Source organism: Sordaria macrospora, chromosome 1 (genome assembly GCF_033870435.1).
Source record: "Sordaria macrospora chromosome 1, complete sequence".
Lineage (NCBI taxonomy): Eukaryota > Fungi > Ascomycota > Sordariomycetes > Sordariales > Sordariaceae > Sordaria > Sordaria macrospora.
Window position 1 is genome coordinate 1500196 of NC_089371.1, and position 23863 is coordinate 1524058.

General features: G+C 52.8%; 8 protein-coding genes across 8 annotated transcripts; 5 read left to right on the forward strand and 3 right to left on the reverse strand.

Annotated features, from left to right (window-relative positions):
* Positions 1-408: 408 nt before the first annotated feature.
* SMAC4_04960 (uncharacterized protein) lies at positions 409-3408 on the reverse strand (the record flags this gene model as incomplete). The annotated part of the gene is made up of 1 exon (XM_003352798.1): positions 409-3408. One exon carries the CDS (start codon positions 3406-3408, stop codon positions 409-411), a length of 3000 nt encoding a protein of 999 aa, XP_003352846.1.
* Positions 3409-4071: 663 nt separating this feature from the next.
* On the reverse strand, positions 4072-5631 carry SMAC4_04959 (uncharacterized protein). Its single transcript, XM_003352797.2, has 3 exons — positions 5340-5631; positions 5118-5210; positions 4072-5039 (listed from the first exon to the last, which is right to left on the reverse strand). The coding sequence occupies exons 1-3, from the start codon at positions 5364-5366 to the stop codon at positions 4317-4319; spliced, it is 843 nt and encodes a 280-aa protein (XP_003352845.1). The 5' UTR covers positions 5367-5631; the 3' UTR covers positions 4072-4316.
* Positions 5632-6041: 410 nt separating this feature from the next.
* SMAC4_04958 (uncharacterized protein) lies at positions 6042-8514 on the forward strand (the record flags this gene model as incomplete). Its single annotated transcript, XM_003352796.2, has 1 exon — positions 6042-8514. One exon carries the CDS (start codon positions 6042-6044, stop codon positions 8454-8456), a length of 2415 nt encoding a protein of 804 aa, XP_003352844.1. The 3' UTR covers positions 8457-8514.
* A 1371-nt stretch (positions 8515-9885) lies between these two features.
* Positions 9886-13159, forward strand: SMAC4_04957 (uncharacterized protein). The gene is made up of 4 exons (XM_066090214.1): positions 9886-10313; positions 10462-12315; positions 12388-12498; positions 12567-13159. Exons 1-2 carry the CDS (start codon positions 9932-9934, stop codon positions 11493-11495), a joined length of 1416 nt encoding a protein of 471 aa, XP_065945507.1. The 5' UTR covers positions 9886-9931; the 3' UTR covers positions 11496-12315; positions 12388-12498; positions 12567-13159.
* Positions 13160-13808: 649 nt separating this feature from the next.
* On the forward strand, positions 13809-14801 carry SMAC4_13019 (uncharacterized protein; the record flags this gene model as incomplete). The annotated part of the gene is made up of 1 exon (XM_066091218.1): positions 13809-14801. The coding sequence occupies one exon, from the start codon at positions 13809-13811 to the stop codon at positions 14529-14531; it is 723 nt and encodes a 240-aa protein (XP_065945508.1). The 3' UTR covers positions 14532-14801.
* Positions 14802-15951: 1150 nt separating this feature from the next.
* Positions 15952-17321, forward strand: SMAC4_04956 (uncharacterized protein). Its single transcript, XM_003352794.2, has 3 exons — positions 15952-16729; positions 16854-16971; positions 17039-17321. The coding sequence occupies exons 1-3, from the start codon at positions 16365-16367 to the stop codon at positions 17150-17152; spliced, it is 597 nt and encodes a 198-aa protein (XP_003352842.1). The 5' UTR covers positions 15952-16364; the 3' UTR covers positions 17153-17321.
* A 169-nt stretch (positions 17322-17490) lies between these two features.
* Positions 17491-21408, reverse strand: SMAC4_04955 (uncharacterized protein; the record flags this gene model as incomplete). Its single annotated transcript, XM_003352793.1, has 1 exon — positions 17491-21408. One exon carries the CDS (start codon positions 21406-21408, stop codon positions 17491-17493), a length of 3918 nt encoding a protein of 1305 aa, XP_003352841.1.
* Positions 21409-21895: 487 nt separating this feature from the next.
* SMAC4_04954 (uncharacterized protein) lies at positions 21896-23823 on the forward strand (the record flags this gene model as incomplete). Its single annotated transcript, XM_003352792.2, has 1 exon — positions 21896-23823. The coding sequence occupies exon 1, from the start codon at positions 21994-21996 to the stop codon at positions 23821-23823; it is 1830 nt and encodes a 609-aa protein (XP_003352840.2). The 5' UTR covers positions 21896-21993.
* Between the last annotated feature and the right edge of the window lie 40 nt (positions 23824-23863).

Here is a 23863-nt window from a genome sequence, read left to right on the forward strand (position 1 = left end):
GTCTCAACACTAAAAAGGGAAGAAAAGAAGAAAAAAAAGTGGTCGGAGGGTGTTATGACGTCAAGTGGACTGCGAGGATGCAATTGTCCTTACGATTCTCGTAATGGTTTATTGAATGTGCGCACCCGGAGGCCAAAAGCTAGGTGTTGCAAAATCAAAGTGGTACCTACGAAGCCGATGAGCCAAGCTGAATGTTTTCATTACTACTAAAGTTACCTTGGGAGACCGTCATATAAAGTTGCCCCCCGTTTCCTTTCACACTCGCGGTATGTTTATTCCTTTCAGCTTCTCATTTTATTTCTCCCTTTTTCAACCATCACGATAGACCCAACTCTTACTCCCCCCCCCCCCCCCCCCCCCCTTTGTCCAAAAAACCCCTACGCCATCTCTTCCTGCCCTTCTACCTTCTCATCTCCAACCACCATACCCATGTTCCTCATTCTCTTTCATAGGAATAGGTTCCGCAAACTCTAACTCCCCATCACTATCATTATCAACCATCTTGATTCCATACCCTTCATCATCACTATCATCCACCACCACTGGGACAACTGGCTCGGACTTGGACTGCTGCGGGAGTGAAGGCCTCAGCATACCGCCGATACCGCTGTTGATACCGCCGCTAATACCGCTGCTGGTACCGACAAGTGGAATATCCCTGGGAATCTCCGGTTTCGGCGGCGCAGTATTAGCGCGCTGAATAGCCGGCACTTCGCGAACGGCAGAGAAATCGGAACCGGTGGATGTGGTGGTTGAGCGGCCAAGGGGTTTTTGTTGTTGGTCTGAGGGGAGGAGGAGGGTGGCGAGGAGGTGGGGGTTCTTTTTCGAGGTTGATGTTGAGGTTGAGGTTGAGGTGGATGGTTTTGAGGGTTGCGAGGGTTGCGAGGGGAAGGCCGTCGTGGCCATGGTGGTGGGAGAGGCGGGTTTCTGAGGAGATATGGAGAGTGCGGTCAAGTCGGATAAAGCGGAGGATGTGGATGCGGATGTCGGGGGGCGGAGGGGTGGTTGGGGCCTCTGACCCTGGGCGGAAGCGATGTTTGATGATGAGGGACGGGTGGAAGCAGTACTGGTAGACTTGGACTTGTAGAATGGGCCGGAAAGGAGTTGGCTGAAGAAGTCATCATCCGCGGGCTTTGATGACGATGAGCCAGAGTTGCCCAGGGGGTTGCTGCTGCTGGTCATTGTATTCCGTTGAGGTTGAGGTCTCGGTGGTTGCGGCGGTGCTTGTTGCTGTTGTTGCTGCTGCTGCTGCTTCATCACCGGCCTCGAGGAAGAAGCATGCGGATCCATCACTCCATACCTCGGCGGCGGAGCATGATGCTGCTGCTGAGGCTCATCTTCCCCAAAGTCAATCAACCCGCCTCCATGGTTCCCCTTCTTTGTAGCAGGAGCAGAGGCAGGAATCTTTCCCTGAGCCTCCATATCCGCCAAAACAATCTCCTCCTCTCTCGTAAGGTCCTGCTCGACCTCAATCTCGCCTCCAAACCCATCCTTAATCTCCACACCACACTTCTCCAGAATCTTGCCCAAGATCTCCGGATACCGCATATGTCCCTTGACAGTCCCCGTCAGATCCAGATTCTCCACGCCCTCAATCCCTTTAATCTCCTGCAATCCCGCCACGCCCAGCTGGATGGAACTCGTCCGGTAAATAAATCCCAATAGGTAATCGTTTCCCGAGCACACATTCCAAAGCTTGCCGCTGACCACGCTCCTCATCATCTCCCACGCATCCCTGTCGCTTGGCACGGGCGCACCGATCAGAATGACCTCGTCGACGAGCCCGAACGCCCTTCGCTCCGCTAGTGTGCGCAAGCAAGAGTAGATAACCCTTGCGCCCAAAGAATACCCGATTAAAGTAACGGGCCGCTCGCCCTGGACGCGATTAATCAGGGCATCCGCAAGGATCTTGCCCGCCTTCTCAGACCGGTTCTTCGCCAGCGAAAAGGGATTATCAAGCGCCGAGGCCATGGACAGCAAGCTAATCGGCCAAAGAGCAGACCACAGCGTCGCCAACACCGTGCGCTTGAGCAGTTCTACCTTGATGTACGTCCACGCCGCGCTGGTGACCATTGTCCGCAGAGCATTGCCCAGGTTCAGCATCGCCGCGACTTCATACCTGAGAGCAAACAAGTTGGACGATTTCGGCGACAGCGCTTGCCAGGGGTGCGTCAAAGAAGACAGCGACTCGGTCAACCACCCGTTGATGCCAATCGTCAACCTCAGCCTTTCCTGGTTCGTAGAGGAAGAAGACAACGGCAAAAAAGCAAAGTCCTCAACCTCCCGCGCATACTGATCCACCATCTCGCCCGTCATCTGCGCGCCCAGCGCACCGAACAGCGTTCCTACCAACGCACCGTTCATCCAAAACACACCCAAGAAACTCGCCACGCCGCCCAGTCCAACACTGCCCATCAAGCCGCCAATAACACCCGCCACAGCCGGCGCCGCCAGTCCACCAGTCACACCAATAATCGCCGCCCCTGCGACACTCGCAAGACCAACTTTCCACATCCTTCCCGTCTGATTAGCCTTCTTCCGCTCTTCGGCTTCTTTAGCAGCTGACATTTGCTGAGCTTCAGGAGACTTGGAGCTCTCAACAAGGGAAGTAGCGACTTCGGCCTCCTGTCCATTCAAAAACGAAAGCGGCAGCTCCAGGGCAGAGCACAGATAAACCAAAAACGTCCTGCTTTCGGCTTGATACTTCCCACTAGCCGCTAGCAACAATAACAAAAGACAAACCACGACTTCCTCGCGGTCTTCTTGCGTGATCGTTAGCAGACGGGTGGGGATGGCGTGGTAACGGGTTTGTAAAGCCTCAACTTCTTTCTTTCTTTTCTGCAGGGCGACAGCTTTTCCGTCCTCAGCGGCGGCGACGGGACCTAACAGGTCGCCGAAGTCAATCAGGTTCTCGCCGGGAGCGGGGGAGTCGACTTTCAGACGGGCGAGACGAGCGGAGCGCTCCTGCCGGGAGGAAATTTCCTGGGAAGTGTCGGCGGGGGTGAGAAGGTCTTTTAATGAGGAAAGGAGGGCGGTGCGCCAGGTGTCGAAGTGGGCGAGGGTGGCGGTGCGGAGGGGGGTGATGCGGTCGCTTCCACTACCAGTGTTGTAGCCGGAGTGGGAGCGTGGGTTGTTGCTGGTGCCGCCGGGGCTGGGTCTGGAAGGTAAGGGGGGACCATTTTGGCTTCGGTTATAGCTGTCGTCAAGATCGCCGAGGAGGGAGTGGCCGCCGCTGCCGGAAATGGGTTGGCGGGAGGTGTTGTTGTAGTTGGCCTGGTTGGGATTTTTGAGAAGAAGCTGGGATCGCATCCAATCTGTGATTTCGACGACGAGGGTGTAGACAGCTTTGCGCTTGGGAAGGTTGAGGACCACTCGCATTTGGCGAGGTTCGCTGGCTAGGGGAGCCATGATGGTGATGGTGATGGTGATGGTGGTTGCGGTTGTGGTTGTGTGACCACTTTTGGTCGGTTGATTGATGTGGTTGTAAGGCTGGTCACTTCATTTGTGTCGAGTGTGTCGAGGCGAGTGATATGGCCCGATAAATAGAATGAGAACAAAAATCAGGAAGACCAAAGTAAAGAGCGATGAGTGATGCTTTTGTGTTGTCGTTATGACTCCATATATATAATACCCCCTTATTTTAGGCAGACAAAACGGAGATCGTATAGTCCCCGATAGAAGCTACTTTGATGCCGTTGCTTCCGTTAGTTTGCGGGAGACTGTGCCTCATTGGGCGTCCTGGACCGGAGATAAAGTTGCGTCTATAGATGCCGAAAGCAATATTGTGATGAAAACCTTGGAAACTGGACCTTGAAGTGACTCTTCAGGTTGATTGTTGAGTGATGTTGAAATGGGAAAGTGAGAGTGTTCAAGTCGACTCATCCATCCTTCGCTGCTGACATGCATTGTACAGGCCAATAATTTCCCAAATCGGAACGCATGCCAAGACTGAGAAACAGCCCCTGAGTGACGCTAACAAAATAAACATCAATTTTCGGGGAGGATAGATGTCATACCAGTCAGTCAGTATACGATTCTGCATTTCTTCCCACTGAAAAAGTGATGAATATCGTAAAATATATATGGCAGAGGAACTCCCTCCAGGGCCTGAAGCTTAACACGATCTCTATTTTCCGCTCTTCACTTTGGAATTGCCCAGCTCTACCTAATACATATACACACAACAAACACATAGGTCACCACACAGGTCACCGACCGACCAATGTGCCCACTTTTTCGTTCATTTTTCCATATCGTATCGTCTCCTCTTGTTGGTCCGCCCATTTCTCTAGGAGCAGATACGCTGATGAAATAATTTATTTGCCCTTGCGAACCCATCCCTCAACCGTCTCCCTCACGCCGGTAACCGCCTCATCGACCTTCTGGTGCGCAATCTCAGTGTGCACCTTGGCCATGTGAATACCCTTCTCGATGCCCTCGCGGGTCCTGATGTGCGCATCCGCCACGGCAGGGAACTTTTGCTCGTACTTCCACGCAAGCGCGCTGACGTTGTTCATGGTGACGGGGAGGACGGCCCAGGCGGCGCCGAGACCGAGGGCGAGAGGGGTGGCGCCACGGAGGACAACGCCGCGGTTGCGCGCAACAATGCTGCCGGCCATACCCGAGACGAGAACGTAGATGAGACCGGGCATGAGGCGCTCGCCGGTCTCACGGGGAGGGGCAAGACCGGCGACGGTGGAGGTGAAGGAGTGCTCGAGGTCGAAGGCGCGAGCCATGCCGTTGTTGACAGCATCCTCGGCGACGCAGGCTTGGTCGTAGAGGAAGAGGCGGGCGCGGCGGATCTGGGCGGCCAGACGATCGGTGGGGGTAGGGCCGCGGGGGGTGTTGGTGCTGGCGAGGACGTCGATGAGGCTATCGGTGAAGGTCTTCTTGTCGCCGGGGGCCCTCTTGGTGACGGGGGCGTTTAGGGTGGCAGAGGCGGGAGAGCTGACGTCTTTTGTGGTGGTCTCGGCGGTGGTGAAGGAGGGAGTGGTGGATGGCACAGCGTCGAAGTCATCGTCGTAGATGGGCTTTCTGGCCTATGGTTCGGCAAAGGTTATGACGTCGGTTAGCGAGCGCGAATATGGATGGAGGACGGCATCGGGTTGAACACGTACAGAGGCACGGCTCTCGGAGGCTTCGGCGAAGGCGACCGTGGGAATGAGGGCAAAGGAGCCAACGAGGGCGGCGGCAGTAGCCCGGGCGGCGCGCTGTTGAGGTTGAGGTCAGGTTAGCATGAGTCCGTATACAGAGTCCATGTTTACCTTATGACGCAGCACATGTGATGATGCAGAGAGACATGGGAGTCGCATAGAGGAATAAGAAAAAGGTCGGCTCACCCGCTGGAAAGCAAGTCTGGCAGCCATTATCCAACCCAATTGACCTAGAAAAGAGAGACGGCGTCGGGGTGCTGGAGGGGGAGGGGGGAGGGGTGGGTAGGTAAGGTAGCTGGCGAAAGAGATGGAGCTTGGGATGAGGGCAGTTGGAGGAATGTCAATCGGTCGACTGTCAACCAAAGAGTCTCCGGGTGTCCACTGCGCAATTGCAAGTCCAGGCCGCCGCAAAAAGTCCAATTCAATCCAAGCTTGTCAAGGTACAGCTGCGGTACCCGTATCGTTACGGTAAATTCCGGGAACTCGGAACTTTGTTTCCTGCTTTTTCTGCCCCTGGTCGCTGCGGTCGCGGCTTGTGGGCGTGGTGGGGTTCCCGCCGCGGCCTGGGGATCTCGACTCTTGGCGGGGTCACCGTTACGTACCTTTACAGCGGTACAGGAATTAATTCCATCCCATCGTCAACTTTTGTAGGATGCTTCTTCCGTTTTAACTTCCTGACTTGGTCACTTTCCTGTCGCCAATTGTATCACCAACATATTACGACCGCTTCATATAGCATTCACGACACAATCTTCGCAGCACATGTTTGCCTCTTAGACGAATTCAAGTCGTGGTCACCCCGCCATCCACAACCCATTACCGACCCAGCGACTATAGCCGAGTCCTCCTCCTTCTTCGAGTTCCAAACCCAGTCGACATCTCGACACCATGATACAGCCGCTGGTCAAAGCCAGCAGGCCCCGTCTCTGGGTCTGCTCCAACTGCCTTCTACGACGTACCACTCCCTCTCCTCTGCCAAGACAGCCACGACGACGATTCACGGGCTTTACTGCGCAAGCTCCCAAGATCTTGACAGGCACCACCCCCGTCACTCACGAGAACGGCGGCGCAAAGCACGACGACTCCCTTCTACGATCCATATTCGATTCGCCCGAAACATGGAAGCAGTTCTCCGGTGACAAATACGGTCGCAATGTCGGCCTCTTCCGCAACGCATACCTCACCAGCCCCCATGGCTTCCTCGACTTTGCCCAAGTGAGCTTGGGAAAGGCTCGCGCCCTGGTTGACAAGGTCATCAACGCCCAATCCCTCGACGAATACCGCGCCGTTGTCCGCCATCTCGATCGCCTAAGTGATATACTATGTCGCGTCTTGGACATGGCCGACTTTGTGCGCGTCACCCACCCTGACCAGGCCATCCAGAGTACCGCCTCGGTAGCCTGGGATATGATGTACGAGTATATGAACCAGCTCAACACCATGACGGGGTTGTACGACCAATTGGTCAAGGCAATGGACAACCCTGATGTTAGCTCCACCTGGTCTGAGGAGGAAAGGATGGTGGCCGAAGTCCTCAAGCTCGACTTTGCCAAATCCGCCGTTCACTTGCCCAAGGACGCCCGGGACAAGTTCGTCCAGCTATCGTCGGCAATCAGCCAGACTGGAACCAACTTTATCCAGCACATGGAGCCTAAGCTTCCATACACTACCATTGAAAAGTCCAGGATGATGGGCATGGATCCCGTGGAGGTCAAGAGGATGAGTTCTATGGGCAGAGTGTACGTCCAAACTCTGAGCCCCCAGGCCTCAATAGCACTCCGTGCCGTTCGCGATGAGCAAGCCCGACAGCAACTATTCATGGCTTCTCGCACCGCTTCCCGCAGGACTGTCGGTTTGCTGGAGGAGCTCATGTTGTTGCGTGGTGAGTCGGCGAAGCTTTCAGGTTTCGAGAGTTATGGTCACCTCGTCCTCCATGACCGTATGATGGCCAGTACCCCTGAATCTGTGAGACAGTTCCTTCAGGCTCTGTCCGAAAACACCAGACCTCAAGCGCAACAGGAGGTGGCCGATCTCACGGCAGCCAAGCGGGCCCATCAGGGTGAGGACGCAACACTTGAACCATGGGACAAGGATTTCTACGCCGAGTCCATCCGTCAGGCTATCAAGTCCCGGCAGAAGCGTGAAGACTTGTCCTCATACTTCTCCCTCGGCACCGTCATGCAAGGTCTCTCCAGGATATTCACTCGTCTCTACGGTATTCGCTTCGTTCCCCGCGAACCCATGCCTGGTGAGACCTGGCACCCCGATGTGCGCCGGTTGGATGTTGTCTCGGACGTTGAAGGCCATGTCGCCGTTCTATACTGCGACCTCTTCTACCGCCCTCTCAAGTCACCCAACCCAGCTCACTTCACTCTTCGCTGCTCGCGTGAGCTGTCGCCTTCCGAGATTGCTGAGACTACCCATACCCAAGCTGAAAACCCTGGTGTTATGATTCCCTCCTTCGAATCTGCCGAGTTTGCTGCCAATGATGGCATGGCCTACTCTCGCTCGCAGGACGGTACGATCAAACAGCTTCCCACTATCGCTCTTGTCTGTGACTTCCCCCAGCAAGCCCACAACCGGCCCGCCCTCTTGTCCTTTTTCCAGCTCGAGACTCTCTTCCATGAGATGGGTCACGCTATCCACTCCATCCTCGCCCGCACCTCCTTCCAGAACGTCAGCGGTACCCGATGCGCCACTGATCTTGCCGAGCTTCCTTCTACATTGATGGAGTACTTTGCCGCTGACCCGTCTGTTCTTGCCTTGTTCGCACGCCACTACGAGACCGACACCCCCCTGCCGTACGAATGGGTGGACAACAAGATCCGCGAGGCCCGTCGCTTCGAGGCGCTGGACACCGAAAACCAAATCATTCTTGCCATGCTTGATCAGGAGTTGCACTCGTCCAAGGCATTGCAAGGCCACATCGACTCCACCGAAGTCTTCCACAGCCTGCAGAGACAGTACAGCACCGCGCCACCTGACCCTGAGGGAACGGCATGGCAGGGTTTCTTTGGTCACCTGGTCGGATATGGCAGCACATATTACAGCTACCTCTTCGACCGAGTCTTGGCTCAGAGGGTGTGGAATGTTGTCTTCAATGGTGGACAAGGCGGCGCTGCGCTGCAAAGAGAGAATGGAGAGAGGTTGAAGGAGAACCTGCTCAAGTGGGGTGGTAGCAGAGACCCTTGGCATTGTCTGGCGGGCGCGTTGAAGGATGAGAGGTTAGAGGGAGGCGGAGAGAAGGCGATGAAGTTGGTGGGAAGCTGGGGAGGCCAGCGCGGAGCGAAGAGCGATCGATGAGCAGTATAGCAGTGAGAACTGGAACTAAAGATATCGCAACCCGGAACATGACAGGGTGGCCGCCCCTGGTTGAGCGGTTGAGATGAAAGAAGTAACCCCAAGAGGTAAATCGCCACTCAGTACTGCGCAACAGACCTGCCTGCTGTTGGGCCTGTCGTGTTGTTTAACCATGACTCTGAATTTCCCAGTCTTGTCAAAACATGCCTACCATACAGGGACTCGTTGTTTACAGGAGCACGAGTCACATCTGTGTGCAATGCACATGGACCAACTTGTTCGCTGTTGACCAGCTCAGTCTGCATCGTTTTTTGGGTCGAGATCGAGGCTGTGGCAACAAGAAATGTGCAAATACGTACCTTCCTTACTTGGTGGCAGAAATATGATCCAGAAGACTGCGGCCTAGGCGGTCAAGCCATTGAGTCAAATTAGGGACAATTGTCGAGGCAGTTACGAAGGGGCCGTACGGAAGGCGGGTATGAACCTGGCTGGGCCAGAGAATCTATCCAGACAGAAAGCAAGCTGTTCGTTCGTACCACCTGCCTTGACAAATGTCAAGTGGAGATCGATGAACGTCACTCATCAAACTTGGGTAGCTTGTGGCTTCCATTTTCACCATCTTGCTGTCTCTTACCTTCTCCTCTCACCTCTCCGGCTTGTCTACTCATTCTCCGTTCACTTGCTCTCTGTCCCTCTTTTTCGCCCTTCTGCATGAGCTGCATCGTGACATCTTCTTGTAGCCAGCTTCATCACCCCGTCGTCCCCGTCTCTCCTCACCTCTCTTCGGCTTAAAGTTGCCTTCTCACCTTTTTGCTCTCTTCACCTTCTCCATGTCTCCCATCCCTTTTTCTCCACTCTCCATGTATGACACCCGCGCACCGTGAACATCTTGCATCAACTTTCACGGGCACTTTCACTTCCATGTGTCTGACGATCTGGTCAGACAGCAATAGTCCATCGTGCTAGAGGCAGCGACTTAACATTCTTTACACAGCCACGTGCTGAATCGGTAATTCCCGTCACACCGCAGAGACTTAGGAAATCGAGATCTCTAACCATGCCGAAACCCAGCATCACGTATTGCTCGGGTCGGTCAGGTAATAATAAGCATATTGAATGAACTTCCAGCTGTCAACCTGGGACTCGGACAGGTACCATATCCACCCTGTGGGCTCCAGGTAGGGCCGACATTGCAGACTGCAGTATCTTCTTGCTACTTCCAAACCGGAAGATGCTCTGCAGTGGTGCGTTACCCATGTCGGCCCGGGGGGCTTGCTTCTGGCAGAATTCGCGCTTACCCGACCAACCTTGACGAGCTGACACAAAATGAGTGGTTGCCAGAGGCCTTCCCTCTTTTCAAACTGGGATGGCTGCCTGAGTCTTGCCAGTTCATCGTCTCATACTTTCATTGCAGGTCGGTCTGGTCACCTTACCATTCGACCTTACCTCCATGAAGAAAGAACATCGCCGACAATATCATGCTACAGAGCTCAACTGGTGAGTGCTCTGTTATTCGAGAAATCTTCCTGCCAGCTTCACCGCAGAAGGTAGACTGTCTTCTCTTGCTTGCTGCTACTTCGACCTCTTTACATGCTTCAGCACGACAAGAGACAGTTAAGCATAAGGTAGGGAAGGACATACTGCATATCTCTCCTTCTTATATAATCGCTCCCGTCTGCCGGAGTTCCTCGTCCCTCGAGTACTTAAACCTCCCTCTTCTCCCGCATCCTGGTCGTCTCCCCCTTCTGTTAATCCGTGACATTCACATCTTACAAATCATCTTCAAAGCTTTTGGCATCATCATCACATCGTTTTCTCTTCATCTTTTCGTCCTTCTACAATTGTGGCATTATCATCCAGGTCAGTTCTCCTCGCCTCATGACCTTTCTCCCTCGGTTCTTCGAGCCACACGGCTTTGAGAACCAACACTCTCGCCCGTCCTACTCTCCCTTATTCCCTGACACTACATCTGATTGTCTTCAACGGAGATACTAACTGTTCATGACAGTGATCATGGATCCTTCTCCGCCCACCGCAGCGGAATCCTCCCCAGAGGATCTCTCCCCACCGAAAACCGCCTCACCGAAACCCGCCTCACCGGAACCCTCCTTAAGGGAAACCCCCTCATCGAAACCATCTTCACAGGAATCCTCGTCACAGGAGGCTCTCCCAACACCACCGAAAACGCCACCCCCCTCAGTCCACGGACCCAAGTCCGCCACGCCCAAGTGCTTCAAATGCAAATCCCTGGACATCTTGCCTGTGCGAACACTATTTCGCATGTCCGAGGGCGCTGAGCCTGGGAGAAAAGAGTTGCTCAGCGTCTTTATTCAAGGCGCCGGCCTCTACGACATACCATTGTGCTCTGTCTGTTTCATGCGGGCCAAGGGCTGCTCCGCTTTTCGATGGCGCCTTCGCAGCTGCAAAGCCTTTTGGCGGTCAACGGAGATGGATGCAGCTGCCATTCTATATGAGGAGCATACTTGGCGCTTTGACACTGAGCTTGTGAGGCACGGGCAAAGGATGAAGGATGCGGACGAGCTGATCGACTACGTTCGTCGCCTGGACAAGCCTTCGGTTGAAAATCGACGAGCGCCCGAGTCTCCAGATGAGCAAGAAATCCGGGATCGCATGCCGGACTTTGACCTCACTTCTCATCTGCGCTACGATGGTTCCGAGACCACCCTCACCTTTGATGGTATCGCCAACACCCATGAGGAACATCGGCAGCGCCTGATCGGAGAACGCGATCCCCAACCATCACTCCGTTCACTCTGGGAGTATCCCGTGCAGATTACCGATCTCATTGCTCTCAAGGAAGCGAGCGAGCGCTATATTGTTGCCCTGGGCAGAACTGCTGACGCGAGTGAGCAGTGGCGTTCAATGAGACAACTGTTGAACAAATTAGCCGACGATTTCATGCGACTTCCTCCCATTATGCATTCCGAGGCACCAGCGGCGACAAATGCCGCAGTGTCGGATCCGACACCCGTCTATTGCGAAATCTGCCAGTGGTGCCGAGATTGTTTGGCTGAACTTTAGTCTGGCGGGTTCTGATTAGGAGTCCTACTCCTACTTCTCGTCAGTACTGTCTGGCATATGTCCTCATTGCTTGGGTATTAAGCAGTCCTAGAGTGCCTTTCCACTCAGAATCTCACCTCGGAAGAGTGGACGGCTGGGCTTTCTGGAACAAGCTCGCGGGGAACTTCCAAACTTGGTAGTCGGACATCTGACTATGCAGTATTTCTTTGTAGGTACCATTGCCCGGATCCACCGCAAGATGCTTGTAGTATCGTGGGCCTCCAACCTTGAGTCTCATGTCCTTGGCGCTTTCAGGGTCAATGGTGATGACGAGATCAAGGATTGGGATATGCTCTGTGCTGAGCTCGATGCTATCTTCAAATTTTCCCCAATTACGGACCGATGTCCTGGGAGGCACCCTACCTGAACTCCGTCCTTCCCTTTGTCAGCCAGGACAGTTGTTCCAGTTTTTTGCCAGCACCAGTTCACCTGCTCATATTCCAGCCAACTTGGGATTCTAAGATCCCAATCATTTTTCCCTTGGAAAAATCGTCTATTCTTGCATCCCGACTTCTAATTCAGATTCTCATCGGGCTACTTGGAGGAATGGGTAAAAGAATACTAACCCAGTTGTCCCTGGGACGCCCTCCAATGTCGCCCCGTTTCAGCGCCGGCTTCCCAATCCCTGGAAAGTGGCCAAGCGACGTCCGCGGCGCCTACATTGACCATGGCCGTAACCGGGACGTTGCTCTCTATCTTGCACCCTTGGGTTCCTACCCAGTATGACAGATATGACCCGGAAACACAGTCCTGAAGTCGCTACCAGAAGTTCACAGCGGAGGTGAGGATTCGGACTGACAACCTGCTGACGTTGGGACCTTTCCAGTTTGAATACTAACTTCTCCCTCTACAGATCACAAGGACAATGCCGACTCCCAGCCTCGGACCATGGGACGGAGTTGTTCTTCGCACGGCCTGGGTTTGTGCAAGAACGAATGAATACCTAGAGCGGATAAAGGAGGCAGTAAGTCATTCATTTGGAAGCCTCCTTCTCTCAGCCGTAGCACTGCGCTAACGCTTACGGATTGTCAGAAATATATCATCGAAGTGAAAGTGCACTCTCTCAGGGTTAAGATTCTTAATCACGCAGCTCAGCCAGAGAACTACTTGGTCAGGAGACTGATTCCTTCGGACAGCTCGCTGCTGACAACAATTTTTCTGTTCCAGTCAATTCCAATTTTTTTCTCTATCATGCTTGCGTGTACCCTGGTAACGACATGGGTAAATAAAAACTCCAAGAGGTGAGGGAGCATGTCATGGTCTTCCAACTGACCAAATGGCGGGGGTGGACGACGATGTCTCTCTCGAGGAGATCGTGCCGGACCTGGCGTCCAGAAGGCGCAGAATGAGTTGATGACCGTTGAACTTCTGCCAGATTGCTGTGGCCCATCACCCAAACCACGGGTGAGAAGCTTAAGAGTAGCTTTTTTCCTCCAGTGGCTCTGCCAACAGAGTTCATTTTGTATCAACGAGTGAAGATAGCCCGACTTTTTGTTCCGCGAAGGCAGTTCAGTATCAGCGATAAACAGAACATGGAACGAATCATAAGCGACTATAGCGAATTGTATGTTAGCAATTAGTTTGATCATGCTATTCTATGCACAGTGATTAAGTACCGACCTGCCTCGTCACTTGGTTTTAGAACTAGAAGCAAGTTTCCGAGTACACGAGGTAGGTGGAGTGAACTGCTGACTAGAATGTTCATGACTGAGCCACTAAAGTAGAGTAGAGTAGAAGTTCCCGACGATCAGTAGCCTGTTAGGGAGAAAATCTTATATTGATGCCGTCACAGCTTAGTACAAATTGTATCTGTATAACCCTGATGCGTTATTGTTGCATTTGTTGGTAGGTATGCTGAAGGTGCGGTTAACAAGATTGTCAAAGGTCCCGGTTTTCAGCCCCCAACTTATATATATGCCCTGTGTAGTGTACACTAGTGGTAGATAGTTGAAACTGACAGATGACTCGAGCCAACTACATTATTCAGCTCGGTCAGCTCGTCGGTGTGGCCTATTCCCGTAGTTAAATTGTTGTGTTCCCGTCATCCCGTTTGTTATTGTTAGTTGTCATCGCCATCTGCGTCATCACAGTGGCAACTGGCAATTATTGGCTGAATCTCTTACTACCGTATGTACATAGGTAAGTTGTGCCACTCGTTGAATGACTGCACAGTAGCTGTCTGAATTGGGTCTTGATCTTCCTATTGTTTGTTTGTGTTTCTTCTTCCTCCCTGACTGGGACTACTTATTTCTTGGGTTTCCCATTGCAGGACTGATGACATACATCGATTTGGAACATTTCTACCTACCTTGTATAAATTATTTTCCAGGACCTGCACTGTCTTGCCCTGCTTTCGACGTCTACAAACTTCTGTATGTCAAACACACTTTATCCAGCTGCAGTGCACGATCTCAACTGTTCAACAAGCCACATTCACTCACTCAATTCTTTTTCTGCGTCTTCTTTCTCATCGCGGCGGTAAATAAAGCACAAGTAACAGCGCAACTGGAAACCACCACTACCACCAACGCGACCGCTTCCTTAACTTCGTTAACATACACCCCCGTCCTATCGACATCAGAATGGCCAACCCCAGCACCCGGAACAGACGGCTACAAATACATGGGTTTCTGGCAGGAAAGCGCCGGGGCACTTGATGACCCGATAGCTGGGCGCAAGGCGCTGGACATCGAGGAGCCCGGCGGCGGGATTCACGAGGAGATGAAGGGGACGATGACGGCGGAAAAGTGTTTGCGGTTTTGTAAGAGCGGGAGGGAGGGGAAGGGGTATAAGATTGCTGGGTTGGAGAATGCGAGGTTAGGTAGTGATGAGTTTCGATTTGAGGATTTCTGTTTTTTCCTCCTTTTTTTTAATTTTTTTATATTCTTGTTGCTACCGTTCTTCACCTTCTTAGCGATCAGGAAACAAGTAAGAGGAAATAAAGAAGAAACGGAAAAAATACCCTCTACCCTACCTACCTACCTAATCGTCTCGTAGCACAATGTTGTAAACACCCGGCTAACTCGTTAAAAAAAACTTCGAAACGTCATTCCACCCAAAAACAAAGAATGCTGGTGTGCGTCCAAGTTCAACTCTGACTCCGGTGTCCTCGTCTCGGATCTCGAATGCAACAAGCGTTGTGACGGGGACAAGACCCAGCTCTGTGGAGGATATCTGAGGCTTGGTGTATGTGTACCTATCTACCCAACATATCGTCATATATCAAATTATCTGTCCCTCTCGTGCTACCTCCTTTTATCTCATTGACCGGGAGGAAACTTTCCACCAGGGGATTACCGGTTTGCGCGAGTGCTAATGAAGCGTGGAAACACACAGATATATGGGCTCGAAGGTGCAGATAATGAAGATTCAGACTCTGCTCCTGCTCCTAGGAAGTCGGCTCGGTTTGCAATGGGGCTGGCGGTGGCGGTTGGAGGAGGGGTGGCTGCTAGGTTGCTGTTTTGGTGAGGCAGGTGTATTCTTACTGTATGTTATTCCGGTTGGTAATCAGGACAGTGTACATTGATTGTTCAAAATGTCGGCTTGCGTGACAGGTATGAACTTGACCAAAAAAAAACCAAAAAAAAAAACCAACAACCGCAAATCCCGATGAGGTCAAAAAGTGGTCCATCCAAGTTTATTCGATACCATATAGATGACTTCTGTCGACTGGAGCGTTCCCAGATACCACATAGGTAGACCAGCTACTACCATAGGAACTAGGTACCAGGAGTGTGCGGTGACCCCTTTACGTGTCTTCGCACACAACCGTTCCCGATACGGACAGGTAGAAGTATTGAGTTTTTGAGACTCAAACGGTATCTAGACCACTCCGCCATCCATCTGACCAAGCGGTTGTTGTTGGAAGGAGGAATAACCAAGTCACCGTTATATTCTTAGGTTCAAAGGTCGCATGAAGGACAGGAGCTGTAACGAAGGCACAACACTGGGCGGCAGGTGCGTGGGACGCGACCGGCTGGCAGGCAACTGGGATTTTGAACCACGCGAGTATGTTCAACTGTTCGGCTGTTTGTCGTTTGGCGAATGTCATCATTAAAGTATGGTTGGGAAAACCCTCATAAAGCCTCGAGAGGGGCAATATTTTTGGCAATATTCTGACCTGAATGACTTTTTTTCCCTTCCAAAGTGTTGGCATAAATTTAACACAAAACTCCGGTGGCATTTTTCATATGGTGGTTCGTGCAGGAAATCGTAGGTAAAATCTTATCTTCTCAAAATTCTATGCGGATGTAGATACCTACCTAGAGATATGTGTCAGCGTCGCAATCTGACATACATATTTATTCAAGGCGCGGTTGGTGAGGTTGTGGTGCTTAGACCCCTGTCTTCAGCTCTCGGCTCATCCTCTCTTGATCGTGGAAGGGTTCTTCGAATATTACAGCTTCTACTCATTGCGTATTATCATCTTTATAATTCTGACCAGTACAGAAGAGGAAGCGATTGGCTGGATTTGGAGGTTTTGCGGCTGACTGTTTGGACCCTGGACATTTCAAAGAAGAAGGACGTTGGATCGTAATTTCCTCGTGTTTGTGTTTTCCTCTTCCCTCCACTTTCCGATTCTTTCTTCACGCGGTATTTGAATCGGAAACAGTACTAACGACCTCCGTTGCTCTGGTTTGATTGGTGTTTTCCGATTACTTTTTCGGCTGTCGAGTGTCTATCACGTCGCGTCATTGCAATTTTTGTTCGCTCACCCTTTTCACGACTTCAGCACGCGTCAACCACTAATATACCGTCATCAACGGTCGGTTTCCTCCTACGCAACGCCCGTACATTGTGTTGTGTTACACTTCATATCTGCACGTCAACATGTCGCCGCCGTCTTCTCTTTCGTCACCATCAAGGCGCATGCGCTGCATGTGTTCCACCAACCTTTTGATCCATTGCGCCTTCTATCTCACGATCCTATCGACTGCCAACCTAGTGGCAGCTCAGACTACTTCAACCTCACCAGAGACAGCAACAGCAACAATAGCAACCGGAACAAACGGCTATAAATACATCGGCTGCTACAACGAGACCACCACCCTCTCAGGAACCAGCAGCGGGACCAGGGCGTTGTATGGCGGGATCAATGAAGTGTTACCGGGTGAGATGACAGTGGAAAGGTGTTTAGAGTTTTGTAAGGGTGGAATGGAGAAGGGGTATCGATTTGCTGGGTTGGAGTATTCGAGGTAAGGTTATGACTTTGCCGTTTTTTTTATGCCAAAGAAGGAGGCCGATGATATTGCAAATGAGCGGGGGAAGATACAGAACGATTTTAACAAGCAATGAAGCTAACCGGAAGACAAACATAAGAGAATGTTGGTGCGCAACCCAGCTCTTCTCTCTCTCCTCCAAGGTTGCCGATTCTGACTGCGAGTTGGCTTGTGACGGGGACAAGAGCCAGATCTGTGGAGGGGATCTGAGGATCAGCGTATGTTTAATGTGTAACCCCCACTGCGAGAGCTTGGGAAGCGTGTCAATGCTAACCCGTGAAACAGGTTTACGATCTAAATGGTGTCGTCAATTCTGTTGCTGCTGCTGGTCAGTCAGCTGGACTTGTGCTAGGGCTGGTGTTGGTGGTTGCCGGAGGTGTGATTGCTCATTTGCTGTAGTGAGGTATGTTTTCGGTCGTTGGGTAAGGTAGTAGAATGATAGACAGGTGAGAGGCGGGCTGGTGTTACTGCTTTCAGGATAGAATACGGTATTGGCCACAGTCCTAGATTTTACTGACTCTCGAAAGACACTGGAGGGGATATCTTCTGCGGATATTCCAACGTAACGACGGGGTATAAGAGGGAAAAGAAATACGGAAACACACTCGCGCCTTGACATCTCCAGGGTATCACTTCTATTCAACACGGAAAAGCCCAGGACAACAAACTCCAAGAGCTGAAAAGCAGACACGTATCCCAATATTTGCCACATCGTAGTCCCCATCGTCGGAAATTGTTTACTCGAAAGTCATCTTCCCCAACCCCCTCTCTTTCATAGCTTCTTGAACAGAAGCCTTGATCACCTCCACTGCTTCTTTCCAGGTGTAGTTCGCTTTAGCCGCCATCTTCCCTTTTCTCTTCTCACTTATACCTTGCTGCATCCCATCATCTTCAGCATCATTTCCACCATCACCACCATCACCACCCCTTTCTCCATTTGCCTCTTCTGCATTGCCTACGCCGTCCACTCCACCGTCCAACTTATCATCCCCATTTCCTCCAGAATCATCTTGCTCTCCACCCTCAACACACCACTCTAACCATTTAACCAACCCCCTAACCTTCTCCATATTCCTTTCCAGCGTGACCACCTTGTACAGATACTCCTCCAACACCTCCATATCGACCTTACTCGGCCCCCCTTGACTGTCGGTAGACACGTACCACGACCTGATCATATTCCGCACCGCCGCCGCGTCCGTGACCTTCATTGTCCCGCCCTCAGGCACGGCCGCTGAATTCAAGGTCGCTTTGGCGGGAGGACCGGGCCAGTGGATCCGGCGAGGATCGCGGTTCGTGCGGCCCCAGTTTGGCGGAGGGCCGAAGAGAGGGTGGTGCCGGCCAGCCGGTAGAAGTTGGCGGTCATCGTGGGGTTGGTTCGGATTGTGCTGGTTTGGAAACTGAGGGTTGTTGTTGACACTCTGTTGTCGTCGCCGGAGGTAATGTTTGGCTGACTCGACGTCCACTGCAATTAGGTTGACGTGTCGACTATGTTCTTGTTGCTGCTGAGCGGCTGCTGTCTCTTGAGCCTGTCGCTTGAGCTGCCGGCGTTGGCGGGCGTGGTCTTCGATTACCTCCCGCCGGACGTCTTCGGGGAGTTCGGAGAGGAGTTCGGGGTCTAGTGGTGGGAGGTCGATTTCGATTTTGGCTGAGGGTTGTCGGGACTCGTTAATACCCTGGTTTGGAGGACGGGCTGTGATTAGGGAGGCTTGTCGGAGACCGGCTCTGAGGTCACGCTCCTTCTCCTTTAAATAGGCTGGTGGGCGGCCACGGTTGCGCTTGGTGGGCGTGCGGAGACGGTCGACGGGGCGGTTGATGATGCGGTCTTTGCGAGGAGATTGCAGGAGAAGGGTTTGGCCGCCACCACCTCCCCCTCGAGGCTGTGGTTGGCGGCTTGGACCTGCTTGTGCTGTGTTACGGCGGTAAGAAGCGAGGACCTCGGCTTTCATTTCTGGCGGGAGAGCGTTGAAAACTTCAAGATCAATGTCGGGTGGGATCTCTTCCCGATTTGGGAGGGCTTTCCTGCTGACAGGTTGAGGCGGCACAAAGGATGTGCGCTTGACAAGCTGTGTCTTCATTTGCTCTTGTATCTTCAACCGAATGTCCTCTGGTAACTCGGCCAAAACAGATGGGTCGAGCTGGGAAGGCATGATAAACTGAGTGCCTCTAATGTTGAGCGGCGTCTTCGCCTTCACGTCCGCCTCGCCAGCTCTTGCGAGATGCAAGGCTGGATGAGGCTTTGGTTTCTGTGGCGTGATAGGATCAGCAGAGATAGGGTCCTTCTCGTCATGTTCGGTCGAAGACCTAGGTTTTCCTGGACTCTGAGGGTCATCGTCCTCGATGGCCTCAGCCTTTCGTTTCTTCGCCGAGGATGTCGCTGCTGCACCGAAACTCAGTTTCTTCTGACTTCCCTGTGGTGCAGCAGACGGCTTCAGGGGTTCCAACTTCGTCATCTGGACCCCCAACCCACGTAGGTCACCCGGACTGAACTTGTACGAGCGCAGAATCGCAACGGCTTCTTTTCCGATCACCTCTCCACTGTTGGTAGCGACACCGAAGGAAACGCTTTTGTTGAAAGTATCGCATTTTCCATGACCAAGATGTTTTGGTGGGTCAAGAGGCGCATCGGCTGCTCTTCTCATGATCTTCATGGTCAAATGCTTCCCCTTGACGCCCTCATTCAATAACCGACGCTCCAGTTCCTTTGACAGGTTTCTCACAAACTCCTCTGCCTCATCTTGGTTGACGAACCGGATGCCCCAGTTCACATCGGCCGACACTGACTTTCGAATGGGCTGCTCCCCAACTTCTGCCCGATCGATACCCCGCGAGTACTCCCACAGCTTCTCTCCTGTTTTCGGCCCCAATGCCGAGACAAGCCTCTCCTTGCTGGTCTGCCGTATGTCCTTGACGAATTTGATGCCAAGCTCCTCGAGCTTTGCACCGATACTGTACGCAACGCCTGGGAGGTCCTCCACCTTGAGCTCGCCGAGGAAATCTAACACTTCTTCCGGCTTGATTTGGTACTGTCCCGCAGGCTTGGCTTTGCGAAGGGCAACCTTGGCCAGCAAGATGTTACCGCCGATACCAACCGAAACATGACAATCCGTAGTCTCCTTGATTCGTTCCCGAAGCTTCGAAGCCATCCTATCGACCTTCTCTTGTTCCCTCCATATACTTCCTTCGCTGATGCCAACTCTTTTCGACCCAGCCTCAGCCATGACAATGTCAGTGACATCGATGAGAGCCTCGTCGATACTGACACTCTGCACAACGCCACCCATTTCCAGTATAGCATCGTAAAACTGCTGACTGGCTGCCTCGTATCCTGGGAAATCATATGGCAGAATCTTGAGATCCGGACAAAGCGCCAGAGCACGCTTCATCCACATGCCGTTCTTGACTCCAAACTTGCGGGCAGGGTAGTTACAAGAAGCAATTTCAGAACCGCTCCCATTACCATGAGCTACCACAGCTGGCTTGTCCCGGTACTCTGGCGCCTTCTTCAGGGATACGGCACAGAAGAAGCTGTCAAAATCGACGTGCATGATGTACCTGCGAGAATCAGCAGGCCGCTTGGCCGGCTTCTTGGCTGGGCCCTTTTCAGCGGCTAGGCTCTGCATCCGGGACTTTAGCTGTGCCTTCCATGTCGACAGGTGGTGTAGACGACTTTCCGAGTAGTACTGCTTGAGGAAGTCGGGATTTGCGGTTGAAGCCTTTCTCATATTGGGATCTGCGAGTAGTCTGGCATTGTGCTCTTCCGAGGTCAACGGTTTTGCTGGCTGGATTTCTTCAGACTTTCCTGGCTCTGGAATTCCTGGATCTGCCATTTCAGGAGGGACGGGCCGGGCTTCAGGAGAAGGTTCAAGATGAGCTTGATGCGGGGGAGTAGTGGGTGGCTGCTCTGAAGACTTATCGGGCTCAACGAGAGCAAGTAGCTCTGGCTTAGATGAAGCTGGCGCTTGCAACAGATCGACTGACATGTCATCCTCGAAGTCCTCGATATTATCGTTTACTGTTACTGAGGGAGATTTGAAGGGCGTCTTTGGCTGTGACGGGCTGCTCCATTTCTTCAACTGATTGGTGTAAAAGCTGTTCTCAGTCTGTTCACGATACCGCTGAGGAGTCTGTTGTCGCGGTTGACTGCTCAGCATTTTTCCAGCATCAAACTTGATGGTTCGCTGTTTCGGTCCCTTTTCGATAGTCCGATACTCAGTCCATGGCAACAGCTTGCCTGCCGCAACGGAATCGACCACCCAGGCCGGCTTGACCACCCGGTAGTTGGCCAAATCTACAATCTTCTTTGGCGGTACAGACGAGGCAATGATGTGCGTCGCCATCGTCTTGCCGGCGAGGTACTGGAGCCAGCCACCACCATGTTGGACCAGCGTGTCGTGTAAGTCGTTGGCTGAAGGCTGGACGTACCCAAGGACGTGGACGACAACTCCTTTGAAGATCTGAGGCTTGTCCTTGGCGGAAGAGCGCAACTGGGCGTCGCGGTTCTGGAGCTTGATCTGCTTGTTCTGGAAGTAGTCGGCGAATCCGCCGAAGCGGCTGCCCCCGTACTCGTCGCCGCCTTCATCGGTGAAGGAATGGTTCTCGATGTTCTTCCGTACTGAAGCCGAGTTCTTTTCGAGGAGATTATTTCCAACCATGTTGACGATTAGTAACTCGATCTCGATATCCAAATATCCAATTCATATGATCGAGAGAATGCCTAAAATGGCTGACATCATTCATGAATCGTTATCGGTCATCTCGCCTTTTACGTGCGGTGGTGTTCAGCGGAAGTCGTGAGAACTCATCTCGAAAAGGTGAAAAAGCATGTTGTTTTTGTAAGACGGTATTTGATGTACAGAAAACCAGCAGGTGAAGGAAATCTGATTGAGTGGCAACTCAACGTTGGGTGGTGCCTTCAATATTCGGTGGACGTGACTGGAACGCGACGAACCGCGGCCGGCTTTGATGCGAGGTCCCGTGACTGTGGTCCACTTAACACTGTGTTTTCAATTCGGCCCCACCTCGAGTCCCACTTCCCGCTCCCGCTTGCAGATCTCAGCCTCAACCAGACGCCACTTTTCCTTCCAGCCTCGCGCCTCAAACTCCCAAGGCTGGACCGTCCATCATTCACATCATCTTCCCATCGTCATCATCTTTCGCAATTCTTTTCCTCCTCATCCATGACAATCCATCCACGGCAATCCCTTACCGAAACGCGGTAACCCATTTTCACCGCAAAAATGAACAACGAACAATTCCGTCGTCTCCTCCTTGCCAATGCCCAGAAAAACAGCAGCAACAACAACCAAAATGGGGACACATCACCACCCTCCTCCTCGAGCACCTCCAAATCTCCATCAGCGCCATCACCGGGCAACAGCACCCCGCGCACTCTCGCCCTAGGCTCCAAAGCCCGCTCCTCCATCCCCATGACCCCCCGCTCCGTAGCCGGCTTCAACCCCCGCAACGAATTCGCCCGCCAACTCGCTGAGCGTAATCAGGCTTCTTCTTCATCCTCGTCACAACAACATCCCAACAAAAAGCTCCGAACGTCTGCTCCCAAAGGTAGCAGGCTCGCCGAAGGGTACGTTGATCGCGCCAGGCAGCGACAGGCGCAGGAAGAGGCGGACGAGAGGGAGCGCAAGCTGAAGGAGCTGGAAGAGCGGTACAAGAAGGAAGAAATTGAAAAAGAAGAGTATGAGCGTTTGAGGGCGGAGATCATTGGTGGTGGAGGCGGGTTGGAGACGGCGCATTTGGTCAAAGGGTTAGATTTCAAGCTCCTGGAGAGGGTGCGGAAGGGGGAGGTGGATGTTTTTGGGGAGAAGAAGGACTCCGAGGTGGAAGAAGAAAACCACCATCACCAGGATGCCGAAGACAATGAGGAACCAGCGGCGGCGACGGAAGGAGGAGAGAACGACGAGGACCCAGATGACATCCTCGAACAACTCGAATCGGCCGAAATCAAAGCCAAAGAAAAGCAAAACGTGCAGCCAAAAAAGAAAGGCGAGTTCGCAACCACGACATCCCTACCCCCCGGCGCCAAAAAGTCCCGAAACCAGATCCTAGCCGAGCTAAAAGCCGCGCGCGCCGCGGCCAAAGCCAAGGAGGAATCCAGCCTAGGGTCACGCTTCAAGAAGATCGGGCCGCAAAAGAAGCAAGCCTCAACAAGATTCGAGCGCGACGACCGCGGGAACGAGATCATGATCATCATTGACGAAGATGGCAACGAGCGACGCAAGGTGCGCAGAGTGGACGTGAACAAAACGCGGGAGGAGCAGGAAAAAGAACGGGAGGCGCTTGCCGCTGGGAAGGTGCTCGGTATGGATGTGCCTGAGTATTACAAAAAGCTGGAGGAGGAGAAGAAAGCGGCTGAGGCGGCGGCGGAGGAGGATAAGGAGCCGAATATTTTCGATGATGTCGAGTCTGATTATGATCCGCTGGCTGGGTTGGAGAGCGGGTCTGATGATGATGATGATGATGATGGGTCTGACAAAGGGGATAAGGAGGATGGAGAGGTTATGGAGGACACTGAAAAGAAGACAAGTTCGGCAGATATGCCGCCACCACCTCCACGGAAACCGGAACCAGCAGCCACCGCCGCAGGACCGAGGAATTACTTTTCAGAGTCCAAAACCGGCCTCATCTCACAAGAAGAATACAAGAAGCCCTCTCTCGACGACCCTTCTTTCCGCGCCGCCCTGGCCAAAGCAAAGGCCATCAGCGCCGCCGAGAAATCCGAAGAGGAACGGCTGGCGGCCGAGAGAGAGGCGCGACTGCGGAAGAAGTTGCTGGAGAGCAGCAGAGACGACGAAGATCTGGATATGGGTTTCGGGTCGAGTCGCATGGAGGACGATGCCGATCTGGACGAGTCGTCATCGTCCAAGGTCAAGTTGTCTGAGTGGCGTGGTGGTGAGGATGAAGATGAGGATGGGTATGAAGGAGGTGGAAAGGCGGGTCTTGGGAGTAGCAAGGGGAAGCGAAAGAGGGGCGGCGGGGGGAAGAAGGGGGGTGATAAGAATAACTTTGCGGATGTGATGAAGGTTATTGAGAGGAATAAGGCTAAGGAGTAAGCCCGTGGGTGTTATGTTGTTAGAAGGGAGGGACGGAACG